The sequence below is a fragment of the Capra hircus genome, chromosome 2 (genome assembly GCF_001704415.2).
Source record: "Capra hircus breed San Clemente chromosome 2, ASM170441v1, whole genome shotgun sequence".
In the NCBI taxonomy this organism is placed as follows: domain Eukaryota; kingdom Metazoa; phylum Chordata; class Mammalia; order Artiodactyla; family Bovidae; genus Capra; species Capra hircus.
This window is the reverse complement of record NC_030809.1, coordinates 89,019,008-89,045,656: the sequence shown is the minus strand read 5'-3', so window position 1 is coordinate 89,045,656 and position 26,649 is coordinate 89,019,008. Positions and strand designations below refer to the sequence as shown.

Genomic DNA, 26,649 nt, shown 5'->3' with positions numbered 1-26,649 from the left:
AATCACCATGCAAAAAATAAGTAAGCTACAAGGATATATTGCAAAGCACAGGAAATAATAGCCACTATTTTATAACAACAATAAATGGAGTATAATCTATAAAAAATTTAAATCACTATGTTGAACACTTGAAACTAATATAAGATCATAAAGCAATTATACCTGAAAAAAAAAAAAAGAGGGTACTTCGAGTGGCCACACATCTGTTTTTGCCCCGAGGAGCCTTACATTCAAACTTGGTGCTCAACTGTGATAAATATCTCAGCTTCCTACTACAACGCTCTCTCCCTAATTTTTTTGTCTTCACTCTCCTGATTTGTGTGTTATAATATTGTAAGCAACCTCACATATTTTGTATAAATAAGTAGGATATAAATTATAAGTAAACAGGAAAAAATTCAGAGTGTGGAAAAGGGATCTTAAAAGATAGATAAGAGCAAAGTAGGTGGTGGGGGAAAGGGAACAAAGAATAAAAATTGAGTAGAAAAAAAGAGAACACATTCCTTTTTAGAATATTACCTCTTCCCCACTCAAAAAATAAATAGTCAGGGAGATCATACGCTAACTACCATTTCTTGCTCCCAATAGTGCAATTGCTCACAATTACAAAGCTGCTAAATTAAAAATATAAAGCTATCTTATATTCCCGTCATTTTTAGAAGTCAGATAGAGGGAGAGAGATCTGTTTTTGGAAAGAGCATCTTTACCAGAGGAGACTCTCTGGTGAGACTGTGTGCTTATTATTAGCACCAGAAATGAAAAACCTAAAAGCATAGTCATAGTCATCGTTTAAATCTATTTTGAGCTGAAAACCAATAGGCTCAAGAATGCTTTCTAAATAGTCCCTTTGAAATGCCCATTTCACTTTCCTTACAGGTTCATTTTTCCAAGTGATCTCAGAATCATTCATGGGCCACCCTGAGGTGGCTGTCCTGCGTGCCTGCAGGAGGGACTGAGCACATACTTTACATGTAGGATTATGGCTTAACGTGATGACTGCAGCCTACCCGTGTTGACAGAGCCGAGCGTTAGACACACAAACTCTACGGGGCGGCCTCAGTAACTTCAGCGGACCATGAAGCGACACGATTTCCATAGAAGGCCTTTCATTCAAATCCTCCAACTCCCCTCAATGTACAAGCTGCTGCACGTTTTGGCTAACAGTCTGGAAGAAACGGGGGGCCGCAAAGGAGGCCCAATCTGCTTAGTTTAAAGCATACTGGACCAAGCATCCTGAACTGAGATTGTGAGGGGTTCTGAAAGGAAACACAGCAATTCTACCCAGAAAACAACTTTTATTACTTAGAGGTCCACCTTTTTCATCGTGAGTTAAAGACCTTCATGGGCATGTATGCCAAAGTAGTCTTTTCCCCAGGTCCAAGGACGGACTGGATACTCCCATCCATCCCCTAACTATCTGGATGTTCACCTCCTCTGACAAACTCCAGGGAGAAGACAGATGTAACATATAGAGGCCAGTGGGTTAGCCCCCAGAAAACCATTTCTGAGTGTTCTGAACAGAGACTGGCCATCCAGACAGCTTGGTGAATCTTGAGAACCCAGCACTGTTGACCCTTCTTAGACGGTTCGGAGGAGCCACTCACTCACCTAAAAGCATACTGGACCAAGCATCCTGCTACTGGACTGTCCGTAGGCCTCTGCACAACTGGAGATAGTAACTCAGAGTGGCAATGTGTGACCAGATTGAGCAAGAACTAAAACTGCCTTCCTTTAGAAGAGGTGGGGAAGGTTGAAGAAGGAAACTAATTATATATGGGTTTTGCAAGAAGCAGTTAGAGACTCCCCCTCACCAACTTTGGCTTTTGCAGTTGCTTGCAATGGATTTATGCTTAATCCAAATAATACATAATTCTATCTTTCCTTTTGCCTTTCTACAATTCAGTCCCCACCCTGTAAAAATTACCAGTTGTATCGGACGTACCACTGCTGAACAGAACCAAATTTGTCCCACGGGGGCACTCGTGCAACCCGCTGTTGAGGGAGGGTTTTACTTGCTCTGAATTCGTAACTCTGAGAAGCGTACCACTGAGGAGAGTCAAGTCCAGTGACTGTGCTGGAGATGAAGGAAGGAATTCTTTCCCTCGGCTCCTCCATGATCCCTCCCTTGGAAGGCACATTGCTAGTTTCAAAGCCCCATGTTACACCAGTGCTGTCTGCAGTCACTTCTTTCCTTTCTCCCCCAGGTCCTGCTTCACCTACTCCTTTTACGCCTGTCCCCACGGCCATAACATTCATGGTCTCACTTGTCAGGGTCTCATTTTTTCCAGATATTCTATTGACTTTTCACTCTACTTTCACATGATCTCATTTAATTCCCAGCACAAGCCCGTGATAGAGGCACTCTGGTCATAACTTCATACCATGGATCTTTTAGCTGTTAAACGGACAGGAACCTTGTCTGAAGGGACAAGGCTGGATTTGCTTCATATACTTCAACTGAAGCAACCCAACTGCAGCAGACAGGAGGCCTGCTGCAGATGTGAGAGACCAGCTGTTGTCTTTTAAGCTTAGTAAGAGATCTGCAAAAAACTGTAAAAAAAAAAAAAAAACAGTGCCATTCTAAGTTTTTTGTTTTGAAAAATTATTACTTTTCATTAAAAATGGCATTTGTTAATAGAAGTACCATTTTAAATGTTTCCATTTTTAATATACTACCAATCAGCAGATCCAACTCACAAATATTAATATAAAAGCTCTTTGAGTTCACCAAGCTTTTTAGGAATGTCAAAGGTCCTAAGGTCAGGAACCTTGAGAACTGCTGCAGAGCAGATCAGAGCTCTCAGACCAGGATCCCCCACTAACAAGTTGTCAAGATCTTGACGGGTCACTCTGCCTCTCTGCAGGATGTCGAATGAAGCTGGACGCAGGATTCACTGAGGACTACCACACCACTGTAATCAACTATGACAAGTGCGAGTGCTAGTCACTAGGTCATATCCAATTCTTTGCAACCCCATAGACTGTATCCCGTCAGGTTCCTCTGTTTGTGGGATTCTCCAGGCAAGAATACTGGAGTAGGTAGCTATTCTCTTCTCCAGAGGATATTCTGGGACCAGGGATCGAACCCAGGTCTCTTGCATTGTAATCAGATACTTTTATCATCTGAGCCACCAGGGAAGCAACTATATACTCCAAAATAAAATAAAAACTAAATTAAAAAATAAATAAAACACTTAGAAACTTTTATAAAAAGCAGAAAAAGAAAGAAAAACAATTAACAAATAAACTCACAATAAAATCCTGAAGTAGTAAAACCAGAAAGAGGTACCACTACCCTGCAACGACTATCAGTGATCCAGGGAATGTCACATAAATCAGAGACCCAGGGGTCAGGACAGACTCCTGAGCTCTTCAATGGCTTTCTGTAGTTACATTCACCTGGATGACCCTGCTATAAACTGCAGAAGTGCATTTCCAGAGCTGTTTTCTTTATGCCTCAAAACATGAAATCACAGTGGTTAATAAAAACAAGTGTCCTCAAATGCATTTCAAGAGCCGGTTTGTGTCTTCTGGCTCTACTACCATGATTTTGCCTAATATTTTATCAAAGTGAATCAAAACTTTATTAAATAGGATATAATTTCTAGACCTGATATAGTTTTTAATATGTGTACAGTTCAGTTCAGTCACTCAGTCGTGTCCGACTCTTTGCAACCCCATGAATCGCACGCCAGGCCTTCCTGTCCATCACCAACTCCCAGAGTTCACACAGACTCATGTCCATCGAGTCAGTGATGCCATCCAGTCATCTCATCCTCTGTTGTCCCCTTCTCCTCCTGCCCAGAATCCCTCCCAGTATCAGGGTCTTTTCCAATGAGTCAACTCTTCGCATGAGGTGGCCAAAATATTGGAGCTTCAGCTTTAGCATCACTCCTTCCAATGAACACCCTGGACTGATCTCCTCTAGGATGGACTGGTTGGACCTCCTCATAGTCCAAGGGACTCTCAAGAGTCTTCTCCAACGCCATAGTTCAAAAGCATCAATTCTTTGGTGCTCAGCTTTCTTCACAGTCCAACTCTCACATCCATACATGACCACAGAAAAAACCAAAGCCTTGACTAGATGGACCTTTGTTGGCAAAGTAATGTCTCTGCTTTTGAATATGCTATCTAGGTTGGTCCTAACTTTCCTTCCAAGGAGTAAGTGTCTTTTAATTTCATGGCTGCAGTCACCATCTGCAGTGATTTTGAAGCCCCCGAAAATAAATTCTGACACTGTTTCCCCATCTATTTCCCATGAACTGATGGGACCAGATGCCATGATCTTCGTTTTCTGAATGTTAAGCTTTAAGCCAACTTTTTCACTCTCCTCTTTCACTTTCATCAACTGGCTTTTCAGTTCCTCTCCACTTTCTGCCATAAGGGTGGTGTCATCTGCATATCTGAGGTTATTGATATTTCTCCTGGCAATCTTGATTCCAGTTTGTGCTTCTTCCAGCCCAGTGTTTCTCATGATGTACTCTGCATATAAGTTAAATAAGCAGGGTGACAATATATAGCCTTGATGTACTCCTTTTCCTATTTGGAACCAGTCTGTTGTTCCATATCCAGTTCTAACTGTTGCTTCCTGACCTGCATATAGAGGCATGTCAGGTGGTCTGGTATTCCCATCTCTTTCAGAATTTTCCATAGGTTATTGTGATCTACACAGTCAAAGGCTTTGGCATAGTCAATAAAGCAGAAATAGATGTTTGTCTGGAACTCTGTTGCTTTTTCCATGATCTAGTAGATGTTGGCAATTTGATCTCTGGTTCCTCTGCCTTTTCCAAAACCAGCTTGAACATATGGAAGTTCGCAGTTCACGTAATGCTGAAGCCTGGCTTGGAGAATTTTGAGCATTACTTTACTAGCGTGTGAGATGAGTGCAATTGTGCGGTAGTTTGAGCATTCTTTGGCATTGTCTTTCTTTGGGACTAGGATGAAAACCGACCTTTTCCAGTCCTGTGGCCACTGCTGAATTTTCCAAATTTGCTGGCATACTGAGTGCAGCACTTTCACAGCATCATAGTGACCGAGAGTGCCAGGCTGCAACGGCACAGGAGCAGCCTAGAGGAGCTACCCTACGTCCAAGGTTAGGGGCAGTGGCTGAGAGGAACTACCACACGCCTGAGGTCAGGGGCGGGGGCTGAGAGGAACAATCCCACATCCAAGGTGCGGTGGCCATGCTGGCACAGGAGGGCTGAAAGGAGCTACTCTACGTTCAAGGTCAGGAGGGGCGGCAGTGAGGAGATACTCCTTGTCCAAGGTAAGGAGCAGCGGCTGTGCTTTGCTGGAGCAGCTGAAGAGATACCCCATGTCCAAGGTAAGAGAAACCCAAGTAGGACGGTAGGTGTTGCAAGAGGGCATCAGAGGGCAGACACACTGAAACCATAATCACAGAAAACTAGCCAATCTAATCACACGGACCACAGCCTTGTCTAACTCAGTGAAACTAAGCGATGCGGTGAGGGGGCCACCCAAGATGGTGGGTCATGGTGGAGGGGTCTGACAGAATGTGGTCCCCTGGAGAAGGGAATGGCAAACCACTTCAGTATCCTGCCTTGAGAACCCCATGAACAGCATGCAATATGTGTACAGTCGCCAAAATAACAGTGTTCAGCTACATCAACACTGAAAGGCATCTGAGGTCTTTGATTCATTTCCACTATATTTTCAACTGTATGCTTTCCTTGTCAAGAAACTGAAGCATTAACATGTGCATACTCTAGATTATCTAGCTGGCCACCTTGTAACCAACTTCAGCCCCACACCTGCTTTACGCCAAAACCAAGTTGGTGCTTCTCGTCACAGCTTTTATCCTCTTCAAGTAAAATCCAGACAATGGGAAGATGAGGCATTCCAGCCATGAAAAGACAGAATGACTTGAAAGCAATGGGTGATCCTGCAGTGATTTTTAACAGGAAGAGAGGGTGAAAGAATCGTCATGTCTTGACACACGTGATGAACTCCACCGAATGCAATACATACTACAGTCACATTGCATGTTGCTCTTTATTTTCAGCAAAAGACTATCATTGTTAAGTTAGTAAAACTTAGTAAAGGTTGGTGATTTGGATTTTCGACTCTTTAAATCTACTTCGTAAATCTTTTTCAACTTGATAGTTGTAGAACATCTACCAGTTTAAGGAGTGAACACTTCTTAAAATTTGCACTATAATAAATAAAATAAAAACTATAATAAAATAATTTAAATTAACTATACGAATCTGTGAGAATTTTATTTCCTTAAAAGTACTCTATTTACTACTCAAATTTGAGAAATAAGAGAGGAAAACCAAAAGACGATGGATTCTGCCTCAAAAAGCCTTTCAGAAAACGACCGAGCTTTCAGTAATGCCCCACGTGCGCCATCTGGTGGACATACTGGAACCAGTGCCCACTGCACAGCAAAGGAAGTAATCCCAGCTCCAGGGCCCTCGGTACCAGGCAGCTGGACAATTATTGAAACGGTGTCTACCTTAATTAAATGCAGGGCCTCGAATAAGCACTCAGCACTACCCAAGCGGCCTATTTCACACCTCTCTTCAGCCTGCAACCCTGTGTTTCTCAGCAGATAACTTGCCTTACTTGCACAGGAAAACAAGCACTAAGATGAGCTCCGTTTTCACCTCCCTGCATGTCCCATTTACCAGAACTTTCTATCCTGCCTTGGATACAGCGTTGCCTTCGTTCACGTTCAGATCAAAGCACCTCACCGGAAGCCAATACTCTCTACTGTAATTCTCCCGGCTCCGAAGTTATCAATTTCCCTTCTTAGTTGGACTATTACCATCAGCGTATAAATAAGCTGTAATAGCTGCCATCTTAAAAAAGAAAAGCAGGGATTTCCTGGTCCAGTGGTTAAGACTCCGCACATCCATTTCTGGGGGCACACAGGTTCGATGCCTGGTCAGGGAGCTAAGATCCCACATGCTGTGGAGTTCAGCTAAAAAAAATTAAAACAAAAAAAAAATGCAAACCCCATCTTAATCTCACATCCCTCCATTTCTCTGCTGCTTCTTCAAACAAAACTCCAAGCCGCAAGCAGGTACTGACTCTATTTCCCCACCTCCACACTCTGCTCCATGCTGCCCCCTTGTGCTAAAGCTAAAGTTTCTGCCCTCAGACCTCCAACAACCATCAGTCTCTGTGGTCATCTCCCTGGAGCTCTGAGCCGCCTTCAGCGCAGCTGACCACCTTCCCTTAGGAGCCAGGGCTTCACTCTGCCTCCCTGAACCTAACATTTTCCTCCTCAGGCCCCTTCATCGCTGCTACGTCCTTTCTCTGCTCTTTCCGTTGGCCAGTCCCCAGATCTGGTCAAACCCTCCTCACTCTCTGCCTCTGTCTACCCTTTCTCCAGGTGACCTCCTGGACATGTGGTCTTAAACACAATCCACAGGCCATAATTCTCTATGACCTCAGCCCTGACCTCTCGCCTGAGCTTGCAGGTTTCTGCCTACTCAGCATACCTGCCTGATGGTGAGCTAGGCTGAGCTGTCTAAGAGGAATCTCATGATCCACCAAGCTCTCTTTTCCATAAACCCTGCACTGCTCAATTTTCCAAGTCACTGCTAAAAGGTACCAATATTTACCTGATTGCTAGGGCCCAGGAACCACCTTTGATTCCCAGCTACCCCTCCTCCTCACCCTTCCACCCTCAGCTCTCCAACACAGGTCAACTCTGACCACTTGCTACTGCCACCTAGCTCAGGGCTACTCCGCCTGCCACCCGCCCAAGCGGACATCCACAACAGTACCCCCTGGGGAGTCCCCTGCACTTACTCTCACCCCATCCCTATCCTCTTTACAAAGTCCAGCTCTCGCAGACCTTTCCTAGTCATGAACCCGTCCCATCACTCCCAGGCCCAAAGGCCCCAGTGAACCCGAGGCTTAGCTTACACTCTAAACTGCTCACCTCAATCTCAATTTATCTGGTTCCATCTCCCTCCCCAAATTATGATACTCTCCTCTGTTCTCCATGCTCCAGCCTTATCAGCCTTCCTGTGGTTCCTCAAACGTGCTGCAATCTGGACCCAGCTTCCAGTGAGTGTCTGTGCACACATCACCATGGGGCCGGCATTTCTCATCATTTAGTTCTCAGCTCAAAGGTCACCCCCATTTCTAAATAAATCTCCCTAATCTCTATTTCATTAAGCTGTTCTTATTTTCTTTAGAACACTGACCACTATTTGCAGTTACCTTCTTTATCTGCTCTCTCTCCCCGACAAGTATGTCAGCACACAAGAACAGAGTCTTTGTCTCTCTACTGTTAAACCAAGTACGGAGCAAGTATAAAATGCCTGATCCCATTTGGCAGATAAAGAAATTGAGGCTAAAAGAAATCAAGCAACTTGCCGACTGTCACAAAAGAACAGAGCCAAGGCCAGGGCTGGAACCCACACGTGGCCAGTTCCATACCCCGTGTCCTCAGTCTGCTGCACCATGCTGCCCCCTGTCCGGCTTTGGAGCTTGAAAGAGATGGTCCCCATCCTGCTGAGGCAGCCCTGGCCCCCAGATTTTAATATGAGATTAAAGCTGGCACTGTCCTGGGTTTTTTTTTTTATTTCCACACGCTGGCCTCTTCAGTGGCTCTGAAACTTTGAGCATAAACCCAGAGATGCATTGTGACTATATTCTCTGCATCCTGAAATGAAGCGGAAAGAAATCCCAAAGGGACCCAGATGCTGCCTGAGTATGAAGGTGCCATTCTGGCTCCAACAGGAGGGCTGGGAAGATCGGCAGCTGAGACCATTGCTACAGGACAGACACACTTCAGAACAAGCATCCAAAGAGCAGAAAGTGTCAGTCATTCAGTCATGTCCAACTCTCTGCAACTCCATAGACTGTAGCCCAACAGATTCATCTGTCCATGGGATTCTCCAGGCAAGAATACTGGAGTGGGTAGCCATTCCCTTCTCCAGGGGATCTTCCTAACCTTCGGATAGATTCCACATCTCTTGCATTGCAGGCGGATTCTTTACCTGCAATGCCACCAGGCAAACCCAAAAGAGATCATCTCAAAAAGGTTTTGATCCACCTAATAAATGAATTCCATATTTCTATTTTTTAAGCCATGCTGTGAGGCTTGTGGGATCTCAGTTCCCCGACCAAGGACTAAATCCAGGCCCTCAGCAGAGAGTGAGCAGAGTCCTACCCACTGGATCGCCAGGGAATTTCCTCCAATTATTTTTTTAAATAAGCTTATTTTTAATCAGCATTTCCTCAGCTCCAATTATAATTCCTTACTCCATTGGTTATCATCCTTTTTTTTTCCGACTCCACTAATCAATGCTCAATTATTTTCATAAAAATAGTCAATGTTGTTGTTTATAATATTGGGATAAATACACGCTAGTATATTTTAAACCCCTTATATCTGGTCACAGCACCAAACAGGATACTCAGACATTAACCTTCTCCACTTAGCGGTTATAATCTATTGCTACAGAGACTAAAAACTGTTTTGCAACAATTATGAGAATTAGAAGATAACATAAACCAGCACTCACTAACCACCCACCTTGTGCCAAGCTTGCACTGCTCACCTCTCCCATAGCTGCCATTTTGTTGAGCACTCGCTATGTGCCAAGCTGCTCAGAAGCATGACCTCATTTAGCCCTCAAATCACTGCAGTGCCCAGGGAAAGGACTCTCCCCATCTCACAGAAGAGAAGACTGACTCTGAGATTAAGAACATGAAAGGCCTGACACCTGACCCAGGTCTCTGTCCAAAGTCAAGCCCCTTAACCCCTCCGCCACCCTGACACTTGCATGGGGTCTGTTTGGTGACGCTGTGAGAACAGTCAGCCATGGGAGTCATAGGAATAGGTAATAAGGTGGGTGGAGAAGGTTCCAGTTTCAGATAAAATCATCAAAACCACTCTGAGCACTTTGAGTTAGAAACAAAAGAAACAAATCACCATGCTGGGTGAGGGTGCGTCTACACTTTGAAGGTCTTGAAAGTCTCAGGACTTTGAGACTTTCAGGCTGGGGTGATGGCTGGCCGCCGTATGGCTGTACATATCTTACATTAAAGTGGGGCTCACGGGCCTTTCTGGGAGTGCCCGAGGAGGGGGCCTTCCACTGAGCAGTCTCTGAAGCTGGAATCCCTGGGCTGGTGTATTCCTTAGGAGCTTGCTGAAGCCAAGCACACATGTGAACATGGCGCTTCCACCAAGTGGGTAACAGATATTGCATCTTGCACAGAGCTGCTGCAGAGTGTGTTCAATAAGCAGAGTGCTGGGGGCACTGTGCTGGCGGCTCCATGGTTAAGACCCCACATTCCCAATTCAGGGGGCCAGGGATTGATTTCTGGTCAGAGAACTAAGATCCCACATACCACAATTAAGACCCAGCACAGCCAAACAAAATTTTAATAAAAGAACAACCAGAGTGCTGGCTGCCTATCCAACATCCATCTCATCGTTCCAGGCAAGAGAACACTACTCTTATCTGGGGCAGTGATGGGCCCAGCCAAAGACCACCTTCTCCAGCCTCCCCTGAAGCAGCTGTGATCACGTGGGTCTCAGTTGTGTCCGAGGGGTGCAGGCATTGGAGCTGGATGGCACCTCTGAAAGGGCAACTTAAAGGAAGCTGACTCAACAGCAAGAGCTGCTTCTGCCTCTCCCCAGCTGCTCTCTCTGCTTGCTCAACATAGCACACAGGCTAAATGTCCATCCACAGCAGAAAGGATAAAGAGGATATGGTACGCATATACAATGGAATATTACTCAGCCATAAAAAGGGACGAAACTTGGCCATTTGTAGAGACATGGATCAACCCAGAGTCTGTCGTACAGAGCAAAGTAAGTCAGAAAGAGAAAAACAAATATCATACATTAACATGGAGCACAGGTACTACCGTGAGGACTGCAGAAGTCATTTAGGTGACCCTGAGGAAGGGAGGCGCCTGCCGAGGACAGGGAGCTGAAGTTTGTCACTGTACGGTTCTCCCAGCCATTGACAGATCACCCTCAAATGTCCTTCATGAGACAGAGGAATAAACATGCATCCCATATAAGCCACTTTTGGATACTTTAGGCTACCAGGTCTCAAAGGCTTCCCAGGTGGTGTGAGTGGTAATGAACCCTCCTGCCAATGCAGGAGACACAAGAGACAAGGGTTTGATCCCTGGGTCGGGAAGATCCCCTGGAGGAGGAAACGGCAACCCACTCCAGTATTCTTGCCTGGAGAATCCCATGGACAGAGGAGCCTGGCCAGCTATAGTCCATGGGGTCACAAAGAGTCAGACATGACTGAAGTGATAGCATGCAGGCAGCAGTCACCTGGGGTACTTGGTGAAAACATGAAGGTCCAAACCCTACGCTGCTTCAAGGAGACTGTGTCTCTGGGTGCTAGGTGCTGCTAACACTCACCAAAGGTCGAGAAGCCCTGTTAGGCTTTCTGTACTAAGCTGCCCAATTTGCTCTTACAGCTCCCTTCAAGTGTCAACCCTAACACTGATAAGATGCAGTCAAAACCAATTTTTTAACGTCCAGTTTTACTTTGTTGTTGTTTAGCCACTCAGTCATGTGTGACTCTGCAACCCAGGGAGTGTAGCCTACCAGGCTCCTCTGCCCCGGGATTTTCCAGGCAAGAACACTGGAGTGGGTTGCCTTCACTTCTGATTAAAAGCAGAGATCACATCTGAATAGGGTGACCCATCACTAAGATAATTTCCCATCCACCCTTCCAGGATACAACAGAAGATGGGGTCACCCTGCCTGCCATGGGCATGGTGTGTCCTGCTCCTTGACATGCTCCTGGGGCAGGGCACGTGAAAGCTTCCTCTTTGGAAGTTTTGTCTGAGCCTTAACAATACTGTCGTAGCCTGTGAGTGGGGGCTCCAGCCCTTCATCTTCACTTGCCTTGAAGTGAGAGTGAAAGTCACTTGGTCCAACTCTGCTATTCTATAGAATTTTCCAGGTCAGAATACTGGAGTGGGTAGCCTTTCCCTTCTCCAGGGGATCTTCCCAACCCAGGGATGGAACCAGGGCCTCCTGCATTTCAGGTGGGTTCTGTACCAACTGAGCTATCAGGGAAGGCTAGATACAGACCCACTCTTTCTTGACTTGCCCCGATCACTGCAGTTTTGTCGCCAAGCTCATCCATTTTGCAAGCTTTCCTAGTGAGCGCTCAGACTCCACAGTCAGCATTAGGAGCCACCTCCTCCCATCTATAGGTTACTGGCATGAAGTCAGTTTCTCTAAACAGAGTTTTCTGGCCACCGAGCTGTCTCTCTGCCCTGCCCAACCAGTAAACTCTTTCCCTCAAGCACAAGAGGACAGGCCTGTACTGCCCCCTCTTTTCTCAAGCACACCACTTTTTCCTTTGTGCTGACATGGTACAGCAAAGTCAGGCATGTGGATTGTGGGAAGAGTAGTTTTCAGACCAGCATCTCAAAGAAAAAAAGTGGTCCAGACTTAGCTAGATGAAAATTTGCACAATTCTTTAAAACCCTATTTGTTGATTTCAGATAGTAATTATAAACATGTGACTTTCAATTATCTGGCTCTTTCTTAGGTTCGGTTCCTGAGACTTAGAGCAACCACCCATGTCTACCTGCTCTGGGCAAAAGCACCTGACAAACAGGTAATGCCATTGAGGATGCCAGCTACAGAGGGGAGTCCCACAGACAAAAGGAGACTGGCATGACTCATTCACCACGCCCTTGGCACCCCCAGAGGGTCCCAGCATCAGGTGGCCTGAGCTGGAAGACCCAAAGGTTCTAGACTGAGTTGGGGGTAAACGCAGGCCCCCCAATAACCTGAAGCCCCAGAGCGTGTGCTGGGTGGAGCTTAGCTGTCTACACACATGGAGCCAAGCTCCTGGCAGACGCGAGGAGAGCCCCTGGTGTTGCCCTGGACAGAAGCCACCCGACACCAGGGACTCACTTCATATTTATTTCTGGTGGTGAGTGGAGTTTGAAGAGCTGCCTCCTCCCCCTCGGATGGCGTGGACCGCCGTTGGAGATGATGCAGGGTAGTGTCCAGGGCGGATAGGCTTGGCTGTGTCCAACCGACAGAAAAGAGAGAAGAGACATTCAGAAAGGGCTTACACAGCTGCATCCAGATACCTCCTGGTCACATGCAAAAACCAAGAGGCACAATCTTCTCATCAACGTTGCAATTCTTATCGGTCACCAGACTTTTCTGAAGACAGGAAGTTTACCCTTCTATTAGCACACTTAGCTAACCCAAGCCACCCAATATTCAGGGGACAAAGAGACCTTATTTATCAATTACTTCAATTCTGATTAATGAAAATTAGAGACATCAGACTTTCAGTTTTATCTGAGGCAGATCTGTAGGTCCCGATGAGTTCCAACAGCATCTCCCTATAACTGGATGCAGAATTCTGTCTGTGATGCATTTTTAGGGGAAGAGGTCCACAGGTTTCAGGAGATTTTCCAAGGGTATAAAAATCCAGTAAACGCAGTAAAGCACTAATCTATGATCTTAAAACTAGAAACAAGGAATTGCTGGTTTCCCAAACATCTGCAGAGCAGTATCTGATAAGAAATATTACATGTTATTGGAGATATTTCCATCTAAGAAGAAGAAAAAAATGCTCTCTAGAGACATCCCTAAATCTATTTTCCTCCTATGGCTCTATCCCAGGAACTATGACTCAACAGCTACACTCTCAGTCTTTGCAGGTAGAAGGAAGGGGCTAGATGTCCAACCCCCCATGCACTCACTGATGCCAGGCCTGGCTCTCTCCAGGGTATTTCCAGACCTGTACTTGCAAGAGACTCTCCCTGAGGCTTCTAGCTACATGCAGCTCCTTCATGGTTCTGCCAGGTGCAGACCACGAGGGGCCTGCAGGCTTTGCTGAGCAAGCCCTATACTCTGGTATCTCTGGGAGAGTGTACCTCTGTTTACAGCCAAACCCCTCTGCCGGCAGCCAGGGCTGGCTGGCTTCTTTGCTCAGCTCGGTAATTTTGAAGATCACCATGTCCTCTGGAATCTCAAGGAAGCACGTGTCTGGCGATCCCATCTTGCCAGGATGGACGCCAGGTACTGGGAGGCCCCGGCTGGCCTGCACAGGGCATCTGGCCCGTGGAGCCCTCGCCTTATATCAAGGGCCCGGGTACAGGCGCACGTACCGATCTGGGCCGAGTGAGCTCTCCTGGCCATGTTCTTGGCCCGCACGGCCTCCTTGATGCGGTCCACCTCCTGCTGGTAGCGCTTGCGGTCCCGCATGGCGTTCTCCTTGGCCTCCTTCAGCGCGCTCTCCAGCGCCTTCACGCGCTCGGCCGTGGCGCGCAGGCGCTTCTCCAGCTTGGGCAGCTCACAGCGCAGGTCTGCATTGTCCCGGACCAGCTGCAGGGAAGGGAGAGCTGGGGAGTTAGCGGAAGGGGAGGCAGGAGCAGCAGACCCCGCGCTGGGGGGCTGAGAAGGCCACAGAGGAGCAGTTAGAACCGCCACCCCCTGCCAGGCTGTTCTGGAAAGTGCATAAGACCATAAACTCTGGGAGCACCCAAGGGGAATAAAAACCCCACACCCCGAGACTCAGATTTGCCAAACACAGTATTCACAGTTTGGAGAAAGTGGAGAGGGGAGTAGGCTAGAATTAGAAGCCATTTCCAACTGTGGGAAACATTCAGGCTTGGGTGGGATTTGCTTCTTTTGTTTGAGGGGCGAGGGGGAACTTGCGGGAGAAAATTGACAACTCCGACGCTGGCATGTGAAAGCTAAGAAACACAAGGCCAGCTCGGACATGCTCTCGAAAGGCATTCATGTTCTTGAGCTCTCTGAAGGCCTCCTTCAGAGAGGACATGTTGTCCACAGCAGCACAAGGTTTGGAGTGTAGCCAGGGTCTAAGTAACCCAGGAATACTGCTCATTCTTTATGATCCAAGACTCTCAATTCAGAAGGAACAGACTCACCCGAGGTTGAGGATGGGCCAAAAGCCAGTTCTGTTATTTCCTGGTCATCTGACCAGGTATGAGTCATTCAACCACTATTAAGTCCACATACTACATAAAAGGACCATTGTGGGAATGCAAGTGGGTCAGGAAATATTTGAAAATCAGGAGTGCTATATGGGTTGAACTATTCCTAGGTCCACACCTGTTTTCTTTACCCCATCTCCCCACCCAGTCCCAGCCCCAGTGCCCGGTACAGAGTAGGTTTTTAATAAATATTCACTGAATTCTTGAATAAAATAATTAACGAATCTCAGGACTCAATTTCAAGTCCCCAGCAGTTTCCGCTTTTCTGTTTGTCTTCAACAGTTTGCTTGAATGACTTCAACCACGTTGAATCTGTCATCCTCCCTTTGGGCAAAAGTGCTGTCATCAGTAACGTTGAAGGGCATGTAACGAGTCAAAGAGAAATGACATCCCCTAGAGCATGTGGTCCATTGCAAAGCTGAACCTTTTTTTTCAGATCCCAAATCTTGAGGATTTAGGGGAAGCCATCACGAACATTTCCGCATTTAAACAGAGAGCAGAGGGCCAAGAGGAAGGGGACATGTGTACGCCTATGGCTCATTCATGCTGATGTACGACAGAAACCAGCACGATACTGTGAAGCAATTATCTTCCAATTAAAAGCAAATTTTAAAAAATAAGCAGAAAGGAGACAAACAACCTGCCTGAGTCATCAGTGGGTTTGGACATGGTTATTGCTCTCTGTCGCTCTAAACAAACTCCAGGGTGTCGCGGGGACCTGAGAGGATGCCCAAGAAACAGAGCAAGCAGAACGGGGTCTGGTGCCGGCCCCAGTTCTCCCACTTGTGGGATGAAGCCCGTGGCTTCCCCTCCTAGTCTGTTTCTCGTCTCTAGAAACAGGAAGCCTGAACCAACTCAGTGTCCTCTGCTTTGTGTACTGTGGAGTCTTTGGGTCCACAGAGTGTCCTCAAAAGCATCATGGGACACACCGAGGCCAGCTGGGCGCAGAGGCTGGAAAGGGAGGCAGAATGAAAAGACACGACTGAACACCCTGCTCTCCAATCCCCAGAGAGCTCACACTCTATTCTTTTTATTTGGCTTCCTTCAAAGACAGTATTTTATATACAAAGGGAGCCACTGAAGACTAAGAGTTCAAGGTCCCTTCTGACGCTGATGTTCCCTGGTGACGCTGTAGTCCTTTTACCCTCCGTATCAGAGCTCCTCCCTCAGTGGAGCCAAATGCAGTGAGTCTCCCTTCCAGGAGAGAAGGAGAAGCAGGGGCAAGCTGGCACAACCCTCCTACCTGTTTGTGAACCTTGGTGAGCTGCTCCAGATTATTCTCCAGGAAGGAAATTTTCTGCTTCTGGGCAGCACTGCCTCCTCCATCGTCACTGTCCAGCTCTACACTCTGCATCAACACAAGGGGTCAGCAGAATCAGCCTCCAAACTGCCCAGCCGCAGCCCCAGCATCATGCGGAAGAGCCATTCTAAATATCTTTGGGGAGAAATCCCCAATCCTACTAAAGGTTTATTCTGAAAATGAAAATAGAGCTTCTAGAAGTTGAGACTCAACAGTCTTCCCAATTAATTCCTTTGATCGGTATCAAACATGCTATTTTTTAGATAGCTGACCAAAAATATTGCAATCTACTTTTGAAAGATACAGATTAGATACAGTTCTCTTTGTGAATATACCTCTCCCTTGCAGGTAGGTGAACAGACACTTTTCTTTTCAAAAGGAAGTGTGTCAAAACTCATTAAGAAGAACTAATGGGAAAACATAAGCCCAAGACCTAAATTTCATTTCAAAACATCACAAGTGAGATAATGAGTCATCAAGCTGCGGGAAAGTGTCTGTGGTCCCACTGGGCAGTCTCCATGGTCTCTGCTTGTCCCTTCAGCTTTCAATTACATGAGATTATTTAATGAATCCATCCCAGACCAGTCGAGGCATCTGTGTGCTGTGCTGGACTGACACTCGAAATTTATCAGATCTTGAGATTAACAAAAGCACTGTTCTCCCAACACTTCCATGCTGAGTGGCCACATAAGTTCGGAAATACATGTACAAACGCATCCTGGAGTCTAAAAACGGCAAAGCATGCTTATTTTGTCTGATTACAAAAGATATCATCACTCTTTCTGAGAGCTGGTGGCCACACAAGCATCTCAAACCTGTCTCCTGGCTCTAAATCCAGGGCTCTTAAACCCAGAAGGTTTGTTAAAACTCAGATTGCTGGGCCCCACCCTAGTCTTTAGTCTGGTCCCAAGCTCTAGGGCCTTCCCTGATAGCTCAGTCAGTAAAGAATCTGCCTGCAATGCAGGAGACCCCGGTTCGATTCCTGGGCCAGGAAGATCCGCTGGAGAAGGGATAGGCTACCCATTTCTGTATTCTGGCCTAGAGAATTTCATGGACTGTATAGTCCATGGGGTCGCAAAGAGTCAGACCCGATGAGTGACTTTCACTCAGCCCAGTCTCTGAGTCAGTGGATCCAGGGTGGGTCTGAGAATCTGCACACCCAGCAAGTTCTTATGTGATGCGAGTGCTGCTGGCCAGGTGACCACACTTTGAGAACCACTGGTCTAAGAGCAAATCCTCCCCAGAGAGTCTTACATCATGAAATCTGGTCCCAAGCTCTGCTTCCTCCTTGGAATACTTCCTCCCCCCCCTGAGTCTTTTCAGTTCTTATCATAATCTCTCTCGTCTCTGTCTTCATCACCTCTGCTCTGGCCTCTCTTTGCTCCCCGATCCAGGTCCTCTGATCATTTCTATGTTGTTGATTGTGGTCACTACCTACCTTCCTGATCCCTGCCACTCAAGCCTTGAAACCTCCCATCATCCTCTACCCTCCTTCCTTATTTTGATTTCCAGCCCTCCAAACTCACTAGAATCATGCTGCCAAGTGCCGAGGCAAATCCATGCTCTGAACCTCATCTGGACACTCCCTCCACTGCTCAGCATCCTTTTGCTTATCTCCAGAAAATCCCTCACAGCTGCCCAAGCCTCCTCCAGCCTCCGTGGGCTCCCCATTCTCTTCCTCCTTCTCCACATTAACTGAGAAAGTCAGAGTCGTTGAATGTATCTCTTCCCCTGTCATATATCTCCTTGCTAATGTCTGGTTTCTCCACTTCTCCTCTCTGAGAAAGTATGTCCCTTCCATTTACCAAGCCATATATACTCTTCTATGCTATCAATTCTATCCTCTCAGATCTGACCCTATCAATCACCTCCTCTTTTTTTTCCCTTAAATAATATACTTCATCTCTTTTCCCTGGCTCCTGCACACAGACCCCCATGCACACACTTAAATACACCTCTGTCCATCCTGTTACCTCTGGGTATGCTCACTGCTCCTCATCCATCACTTTTTCAAAAGCCTCCTTGCTGCTTCTCCCTCCTCACTCCTAAGACCTCTGCTAACTGCTCTAGGGGTTCACCATTCGGAATTCCCCAAGATCACCACTGCGTGTGGCACAAAATGCTCAGACTCAGAAGTCACACCGACCTGGATCTCAGTCCTATCTCTGGCTCTCCCCAGCTCTGTCATCTCAGGTCAGCGGAGCCCTTCCCACAACCGTAAAACAGAACACAAAGGACCAATTACGAGGCTGCTGGGGACAGGAGGCAAGACACGTGAAGTTAAAGTGCTTCATACACTCTGGCCTGGCCCCTCACAGCCTCCTAACAGGGAAACAGGAGGGTCTAGCCCCTGGTGTTTCCAGGTTCCTGGCATCATTCACCAGGCTAAGGGCCACGCTGTCTATTGACAGCCCTCTGGGTTTTCCCTGCGTCACTCAGAGGTTTTCACACTGCAACCAGATAAATATGTGTTCCTTTGAAATAAAGGCCAAGGAAAGGATGATAGCTTCCTTTCACTAAGAACAAAAAGTCAGACGGAAAAATGTTCCCAAGTATTTTTTCCCCCTCTGGCACATTCTTTTAATCATATTCTCTGGTATGAAGTAATTTTTAAGCATCACCAGCTAGGATTTAAGCAAGTGATAATGATTTAAGCAACTGAAAATGATTCTTTCTGGCCAGCTTTTTGTTTCTCCTCAATCCCATTCATATGAATTAGAACTCACTTTTTTAACCCGTGCAGTTAGATCCTGGACAAAGAGTTTACGGAGGTTATGTAGAGTCTGGAGTTCTCGAGACTGGAAGAGAAGATCGTTAAAACACCACTTAAGTGAGGGCACACAACTTATGACACCATTGGCACCAGACCATCAACCCCAGCTGCCTCCACAAAGCTCTGCAAGCTGTCTGTCAAGGCCATGGGGCCTTCCGCTCCCTGTGACCTGCCCACCCTCGTGCTCTCCCCCTCCACCCGGCATCTTCCCAGGGCTACCCCAAGGCACAGAGCCTGGGAGCTCAAACAAAGATACGGAAACTAAATTGAAGCCTGCTCATTTGCTCTGTTTTAAATAGAACCTTTTTCCTCCCTTTTAACCACGAAAACTTGAAAGCTTTCTCATAAAAATTCCTAGTGAGTTTAGTTGTAACAGAATGGACTCTTTTTTCACTTTAATTTATTGGTGTACACAAAATGCCAACAAATTTTAATGAAAAGTTACCCGCAATTTCTCCCACCCGAGCTGACCAACATTTTTCATGTTCCCACACCCCTCTGGCCCTGGTCTATAGACTTTTTTTGCCTCACATCACTGAGCTAATGGGACATTCCACCTGGTGACCCTGGGCAAAGTATCTAACCTTCCTGTGCTTTCTTATTTATAACATGAGGATAAAAACAGTAGTTGCTTTATAGTTGTTGTTATCAAGATTAAATGAGATTATTCTTATAAAACTCTTACAACAGTTTCTGGCACATAGTAAGTATTCAGTAAATATTAGCTAGTATTACTTTATTGATGCATCATAGTTGGCAGCTATTTCTTCATTAGGCTTTTGCTGTTGCTATAACTTTCCTATAGTTAACTTCTTGGGAGCATTTTCTTCCCCCTTAATTTTGGATTATTTTCTACTAATGAACACTTAGGAATTAGATTGCTAAGACAAAGGTCTGAGTCAAACCTGGTGCCCTCTGTTAACAAAGTCAGAAAACCTAAATGTTTCCTTCCATTTAAGTCTCCATGTATTCATCACAAGATCTACAACCAGTTCCGTGAAAAATATTTTCCTATGAGGAGAGAAATACACTCGCATTTGTATTTTTCAATTTGTTAAAATTGATCTACTCTCACACAGAACATCAAGGGATGGAACTAACAGAAGCTCACAGAAAAAAGGACAAAACAGGCTCCAAAGCCGTGGAAACAATAAGCTTCTGGGAATAAAGGTTCTATGTTAATTTTAGGTCTTATTACTGGGTCCAATTCCGTAATAGTGCTGAAATAAAAAGCACCTAAAGTCAATTGCCTCCTCAGATGAGGCAAATTGCTTTCTGCAGGAGGCCCAGCGGGCCTGCTGTTGGGAACGCCATGGACACAGTGCATGTCCGGGGCGGAGCCACCAGCTGGCAGGTGGGGGCAGAGGGGGGGACAGCTCCACGCTGTCAGCCACACAGCCACGCTGTCTGCGCCTCTGTCCCAGGGAGCTCCATCCTGGCCCTCTGCTCTGCGAGCCTCCTTCCTGCTTCAGGTAGTTGATTAATGACTGAACTATAACCACAGAAACTACTTTCCATGAAAAACACCAGCACCCCACAGGGAAATGAGAAGAGAAGACCTAGGCGCCTTGTCAAAGGGCCAGGCGATTCTTCGGGGGCAAACACCAAACAATCCAGAGACCTGAGCTTGGTGACTTTCTCTCATTCTTGTTTGGTTTTCTATAAACAGTTTAACACAGGCAGTTCAGACCTTGGAGATGGTTGATAGCCCACACGTGTATGCTTAGGCAACTCCCATTTGGCTTCCTGGGGCCATGAATTTTCCTCCATCACGTGCATTATTTCTTCCTCCACCCTGACTGCTTTCCTTCAAGTCTCTCCTAGCACAGGTGCTGCCCCTCCGTGTAAAAGTCAGGGCTCAACTTCCTGTCACAGCAAGGGTGGGACCACAGCGGTGGAGACACAAGGTTCACCAACACAGAGGGAGGAGGGGTCTAGCCCCAGAGTCCACACGAAGTGTCCTGGTAAGGCCAGAGGGCTGCCTGGGGTCCCAGAGATGTCCCCACTGGCCGGCTGGCCTTCCCAAATGTCGCCCCTGGAGGGGGCTTTACAGACCTTGGTCCCTCGTGGCAGGTCCCACCCTGACCTTTCCCAGACACTTCAGGAGGCAGAGCAGCTTGAGCTGAGGAAGGATCAGGAAGGGTCAGCCAAAGACAGTGAGCCACTTCTGAGGAACACTGACAGCGTGGGGAGGATGCGATGGAAGGATACGTAGTAACACCCGCGTCTAGACTGGCACAGACTGCAGGGCTCCAGTGTGGGGACTGAAACGTTCGTGTGTGATGCATGTGCGTGTATGTGGATGGAGAGCGAGGGCTCGTGGGGGGCTGTATTGGTGGGTCTGTCCACGTGTGAGGGACTGAGTGTCTGAGTGTGAGTATGGTGTGGGGGGTGGGGTGGGGAATGGATGCAAGGGTAGGGAGAACCAGTGTATCTGAGGAGGCTAGTGAGGAAAATGTGTTGTTAAAAACATATTCAAGCAAATTCCCTGGTTGCCCAGTGGTTAGGACAGCACGCTTCCATTGCAGGGGCACAGGTTCGATCCTCGGTTGGGGAACTAAGATTCCATAAGCTGAGCATGTGCACACACACACACACACACACACACACAGAGAAAAAAAAGAAATGTAGTCAACAGAGCAAAGTAACATGCTCACAAGTAAGTATGAAAGAGAGAAATCTTGTGAGTCTGGGAGCGAGAGTACGTGGGGTGAGTGTGAGTGGACGTGAGGGGGGTTGTGAGAGTGAATGAGCAGAAGTGAGAGTATGCCAGTGAGAGTGTGTGGGTGGCCACGGGGGTCTGTGCATGCGTGTGTCAGCATGTGATGGGGATGTGCTGAGTGTGTAAGAGCTTGTGAGTGGATGAATCCAGGCATGAGCATGTGATAGTGGGGACCTGTGGGTGGGAGTATATGTGAAGACGTGTGAGTGAGTGAGAACAAGTGATTATGCACAAGTGTGGGTGAGACCATGAGAGGGAGAGAGGTAAACAGTGAGTGTCTGGGTGTGAGCATGAAAGGTGTGCTAGGTGACAGACTGAGAGAGTGCGTGAGTGCAAAGGAAGATACTGAAATACTGACCTCCGGCTGGTGGGAATATAGGAACATTTTAATGGTCAATATTTTTCTGAATTGTTATATACTATTTATGATTATGAATATCACTTCTCCAGGAAAACAGACATAGATAAAGCAACTTCATGGCTTCATTTCGGTTTCCCCTCCAGCCGCTCTGTCCACTGTCTTCTCCACCAGGCTCAAGAGGCCCAACTTTATCAACAGTCATTCTACTTCTGTCCTGAATGGTTTGTGCCCTTAGAGCCCCCATCCAGCCTTGAGGAGTAGCCAACTCTCACCCAGGGGCCCACGCACAGCCTCAGGTCCAGCCCTGATCAACCACCTGCTTCCAGTCTGGGGTCACCAAGTTCCTGGATTCAGGTTCAGTCCCTCAGTAGTTCACATGACGTATGGATGGAACCAGTATGCTTGCCTATATCTAAACAACATGTCATGTGCAATGACTGGATGTGTTTTCACCAGATTTAGAAACTATGTCGGGATGTCTGTCTTCAAACACAGGCTGTATGGTACTCTGAAGGGCTCTTGAGAGCCCTTGGCACCAGGCAGCCATCCACAAGGGCAAATAAAACAGAAGCAGACCAGGAGACAAGCCCAATGAATTCAGATGTAGGACAGAGAAAAGCAACCAGGGTCTCACATGGCGAGCCCTTCTTCCAAAGGGAAGTGGACCTGCCACTCCTCTGCCACAAACCCTGCAGGTCTCAAGGCCGAATCTGGCCTGGCCCCCCTTCTGCCTTGACCTCTCTGTGCCTGCCTCCTACGCCGCCTCTCCTCTTGGCCACAGACAGACTGATCTCCCTGCTGTTCCCCAAATGTGGGTCGTGGGCTGACCTCAGGGCCTTGGCACAGGCTCCTCCTCCAGATATCCCCACGGCTCCTTCGTTTTCCTATTTAAGCTCCTGCTCAAATGTTACTTCCCAGTGGGGCCTCCCCCAGCCAGTATCCTGTGCCTCTTCTATAACCATCTAATGGAGACCACGATCTACTTCCTTACTGTTCACTGTTTTCCCCAAGTGAAGGACAGCTTCAGAAGGCCACCCTCTTCTCTTGTGTATTGATGCAACCCAAGCACCTAAAAGAAACAGTCCTTAGCAGGTGCTCAACAAATACCCACTGATTGTTGAATGGAAGTAAGCACAATGTGCAAGAGGCGGCAAAATTCCAGACACTGAGTTGAGTTTAAATCTCATCAGGACTCCAGGGTTATACTCCTAAGGATGGCTGGATGGTTAGTCACTGTGTCAAAACCTAGGGAATAAATTCTACAGCTCTTATGTTTCCATAAGAAGTTTTATGTTTAAAATTATACTCAAGAAAGGCATGCACAGATAAAATTTTAGAAGAAACAAATTCAAAAGATCATAAACTAATCTGGTCTTTGAGACTAAAATGAGTTGGGAAACACATCAACATACCACTGTCTCCTCCAGCCCTTTGAGGTCCTCTCTGGCTTGCTCCCTTTTATCATTGAGCAATCTATAAAACAGAAAGGAACCATGAACCACCGAAGGGGCATCAGAGATTCTCACAGACACCATGCATCTGCAGATAAATCAGCAAAACAAACCAACTCACCAGCTCAGGGTCTGTTTTTAAATTGGCCCGACCTAACCTGAATATCTTGGTACCTGAATCTCCAGTGTGGACTGGCGGAGATTTCATGGGGATGAGAGAAAACAGAGGAAATATTTAAAGCGTACTCACAAGAGCTTTTCCAGTTTCATTTCTCTCTCTTGGTCCTCTATTTTCAGCTTGTTATAATCAGAACTGAGCTTCTCCTGTTCTAGTTGCAGTTTCTGATTCAAACTGAAATGAGAGGAAACAGCAATGCATTCCACATCACCCTGAGATTCTGAGTCATGCGACTGAAGACATAATTCTGTTCCAAGCCCATTAGCTCTGTGCAATAAAGGCGACAATTCTGGAAGATTTTGAGAGATCAGAGAACAACCTCACAGCTTCCTCCCTGCCCAAGTGAAAACTAATTTCTGGGAACATCTAAGAGGCATGAAACATAAGGCTTTAAGAATGTATTTATAGCTGGCTTATGCAAGAGCTCTGGAAGGGAAAAAAAAAAATGAGATGGGAAAGGGGCCAATATTTTAAAACAGGGAAAGAGAGCCCAGTAAGAATTCTTTTTCTGCCCCACAGATGGTACGCATGCACTCCCGGAACCTTATCTGGCCACTCTGACCTTCCCCTCCTCTCTGGTCCGATGCTCTGAAAACATCTCCCAAGTCCAACTCCCTGGCTGACATAGGGACCATTCTGCTCTGTCAGGTCTTTGGGTGGGGGAGGAGGGGGAAGCGAGGCAGTGGTCAGAGAGAGGAAACACAAAGAAAGTCTGAGCTTGCTGCAAGAAAGAAACTCACCACCTGGATGGGAACACCGGGTCATTTTATGTACCCCAGTCCTTGCCAGGTGGTGCTAGTGGTAAAGAACCCACCTGCCAATGCAGGAGATATAAGAGGCATAGACTTGATCCCTGGGTTGGGGAGATCCCCTGGAGAAGGGCATGGCAACCCACTCCAGTATTCTTGCCTGGAGAATACCATGGACAGAGGAGTCTGGTGGGCTACAGTCCATAGGGTTTCAAAGAGTTGGACATGACTTAGCATACGTGCTATCCTCATAAAACCTTTTGTATTCCCATGCCCGCGTGACCATACCGAATAGCTTACACACTATCTGAAGGAAAACCCAGAGGCCAGATGAAAGGCATAGGCCAAGGAAACTCCCCCCACCTGTCAACTCATTCAGAGACCCTCCATCTCTCTCACCTCCATTCCCTCCCTTCCCTTTCCTCCCAGTTGAATGATTTGTGGGTGATTCATCAGAATAACAAATAAAAGCCGTGCTTAAAGGCCGAAAGCACAACCTGAGAGGCAGCATGGGGTGGCCCCAAGGGAGAAAGACGATGCTAAGTGCTTTCCTAGGTAGACTGTGCACAAAGTCTACCCATGGCATCATTTACACTTTTGCTTTTAAAATGCAAATGTGCGGTACAAGCAAAGAGATTTGGATCAGTAGTCTGGAGAATAACTCCAACTCTAGCTTGATTCCTGTTTAACAGTATGACCTTAAGGAAATCATTTAGCTTTGATTCTGTATAGAAATCTTGTTTCTTCATCTATAGAAACAGAAAGGAGGGAACCTTTAGTCTAGACTGGGGTGGGGGACATGGGGGCATGGAATGAACTGTATTTCAGCATATTTCAATATAACTGGTTTTCTTTGTTTTTCTCTTTTATTTGGGACATGTAAACACATTGTTCTGCAAAGGGACTCACTGTGCAAAAATGTTAAGAATCCCCAGGAGAGGATCCTAAAGGTGCCTCCCAGCCTGGGGACTTGTGTTGATGATGTGGGAAGGTGAGGGGAATGGGGAGGGGTCGTTACTGAGCAGGGGGCTGTTCAGCAGCAGCTGCAACAGAATGGCCTTGAGAAGGTGTCACTGGAGCCCAGCTGCAATGATGTCCTCAAGCGCAGACAGACACCCAACAGCATGGGTCCCTAAGAGTCCACGTGTGTGACCTGGTGGCTCCAGGTTGTAGAGACACAGGTATGTGTTGGGCGAGGAGGCAGCAGGAGCTGACGGTCTCCTCTGGAGCATTTATTAACCCAGCAGAAGCCCCGAGTCAGGACCAACTCAGGTTTTTTCACACCCTCACAGGAACTCATCCCCACCTACAGGGGCACGTGTCTGTCCATGTGAGTCATCAATGTGTCCTGCTCTGCAGGGCACCAGGCAGGGCAGCTGGGCCAACCTGCCACCTGCCCACCAGAGCCCTCAGAGGTTGGACTCCAGATGGGGAACAGACCTCAGAAGCATCACAACCCAGCTCCCTGTGACACCAGGGCGGAGCCCAGCACCCACAGGGCAGGAAAAGCAGAGGGCTAGACGCCACATCCCTCCAGGCTGGCACAGGGCTTGTGCCCGCCTCCATGCCCTGCGAGTCCCCCGGGGCAACTCACTCCCGAATCTCATCGATGATTCTCTGCTTCTCCTCGATTTCATCCCGGAGTCTGGACAGCTGCTTCTGATGGGCTTCCCGGTGGCTCTCCATCTGCTGCTCCAGCGCCTTCTGCAGCCCAGGCCAGCGGAAATGTGTCAGCCGCTGTCGGCTCGCAGCCCACGCGGTGCCAAGACCGGGTCGCTACCTTCTATCCCACCTCCCTCAGCTGCCAGATCCCCACACGAGGGCCCAGGACCTACCCTGCTTTATAGGGACAATAGCCAAGGATCTGTTAGAAAACTGAGTGGTTCCCATGGACAAATAACCATATTTCATGAGGAAAGGGTTTGCCTCTGACCTTCCACAGCTCACCTGAGCCACACAGCTTCTCTCACCAGGTCACCCTGAGGTCACTGACCTCTTACTACCTGGATGACCTCAGGTCATGGCACCTCCCTGAGCTGCACTTCCCCACCAGTAAAATGTCAATAATCTCCCGGCCCTGTCCACTGCATGGATTTATGATGATGCTCCAAGCAGACCCTTCCACCAAAGTGATGTGAACCCAGGAGAGGCCCAGCCAGG

General features: G+C 47.2%; 1 protein-coding gene across 1 annotated transcript in view; it reads right to left on the bottom strand.

The window, feature by feature from the left end:
- The window catches only part of KIF5C (kinesin family member 5C), a 163,887-nt gene that overhangs the window by 5,273 nt on the left and 131,965 nt on the right, over positions 1 to 26,649 (bottom strand). Inside the window, exons 19-25 of the mRNA XM_018062660.1 lie at positions 26,084 to 26,193; positions 23,813 to 23,914; positions 23,524 to 23,584; positions 18,982 to 19,053; positions 16,199 to 16,303; positions 14,107 to 14,323; positions 12,893 to 13,006 (exon numbers count right to left, since the gene is read on the bottom strand). Coding sequence (XP_017918149.1) covers positions 12,900 to 13,006; positions 14,107 to 14,323; positions 16,199 to 16,303; positions 18,982 to 19,053; positions 23,524 to 23,584; positions 23,813 to 23,914; positions 26,084 to 26,193 — 774 coding nt within the window. The 3' untranslated portion in view covers positions 12,893 to 12,899. The remainder of the gene's footprint in view (positions 1 to 12,892; positions 13,007 to 14,106; positions 14,324 to 16,198; positions 16,304 to 18,981; positions 19,054 to 23,523; positions 23,585 to 23,812; positions 23,915 to 26,083; positions 26,194 to 26,649) is intronic.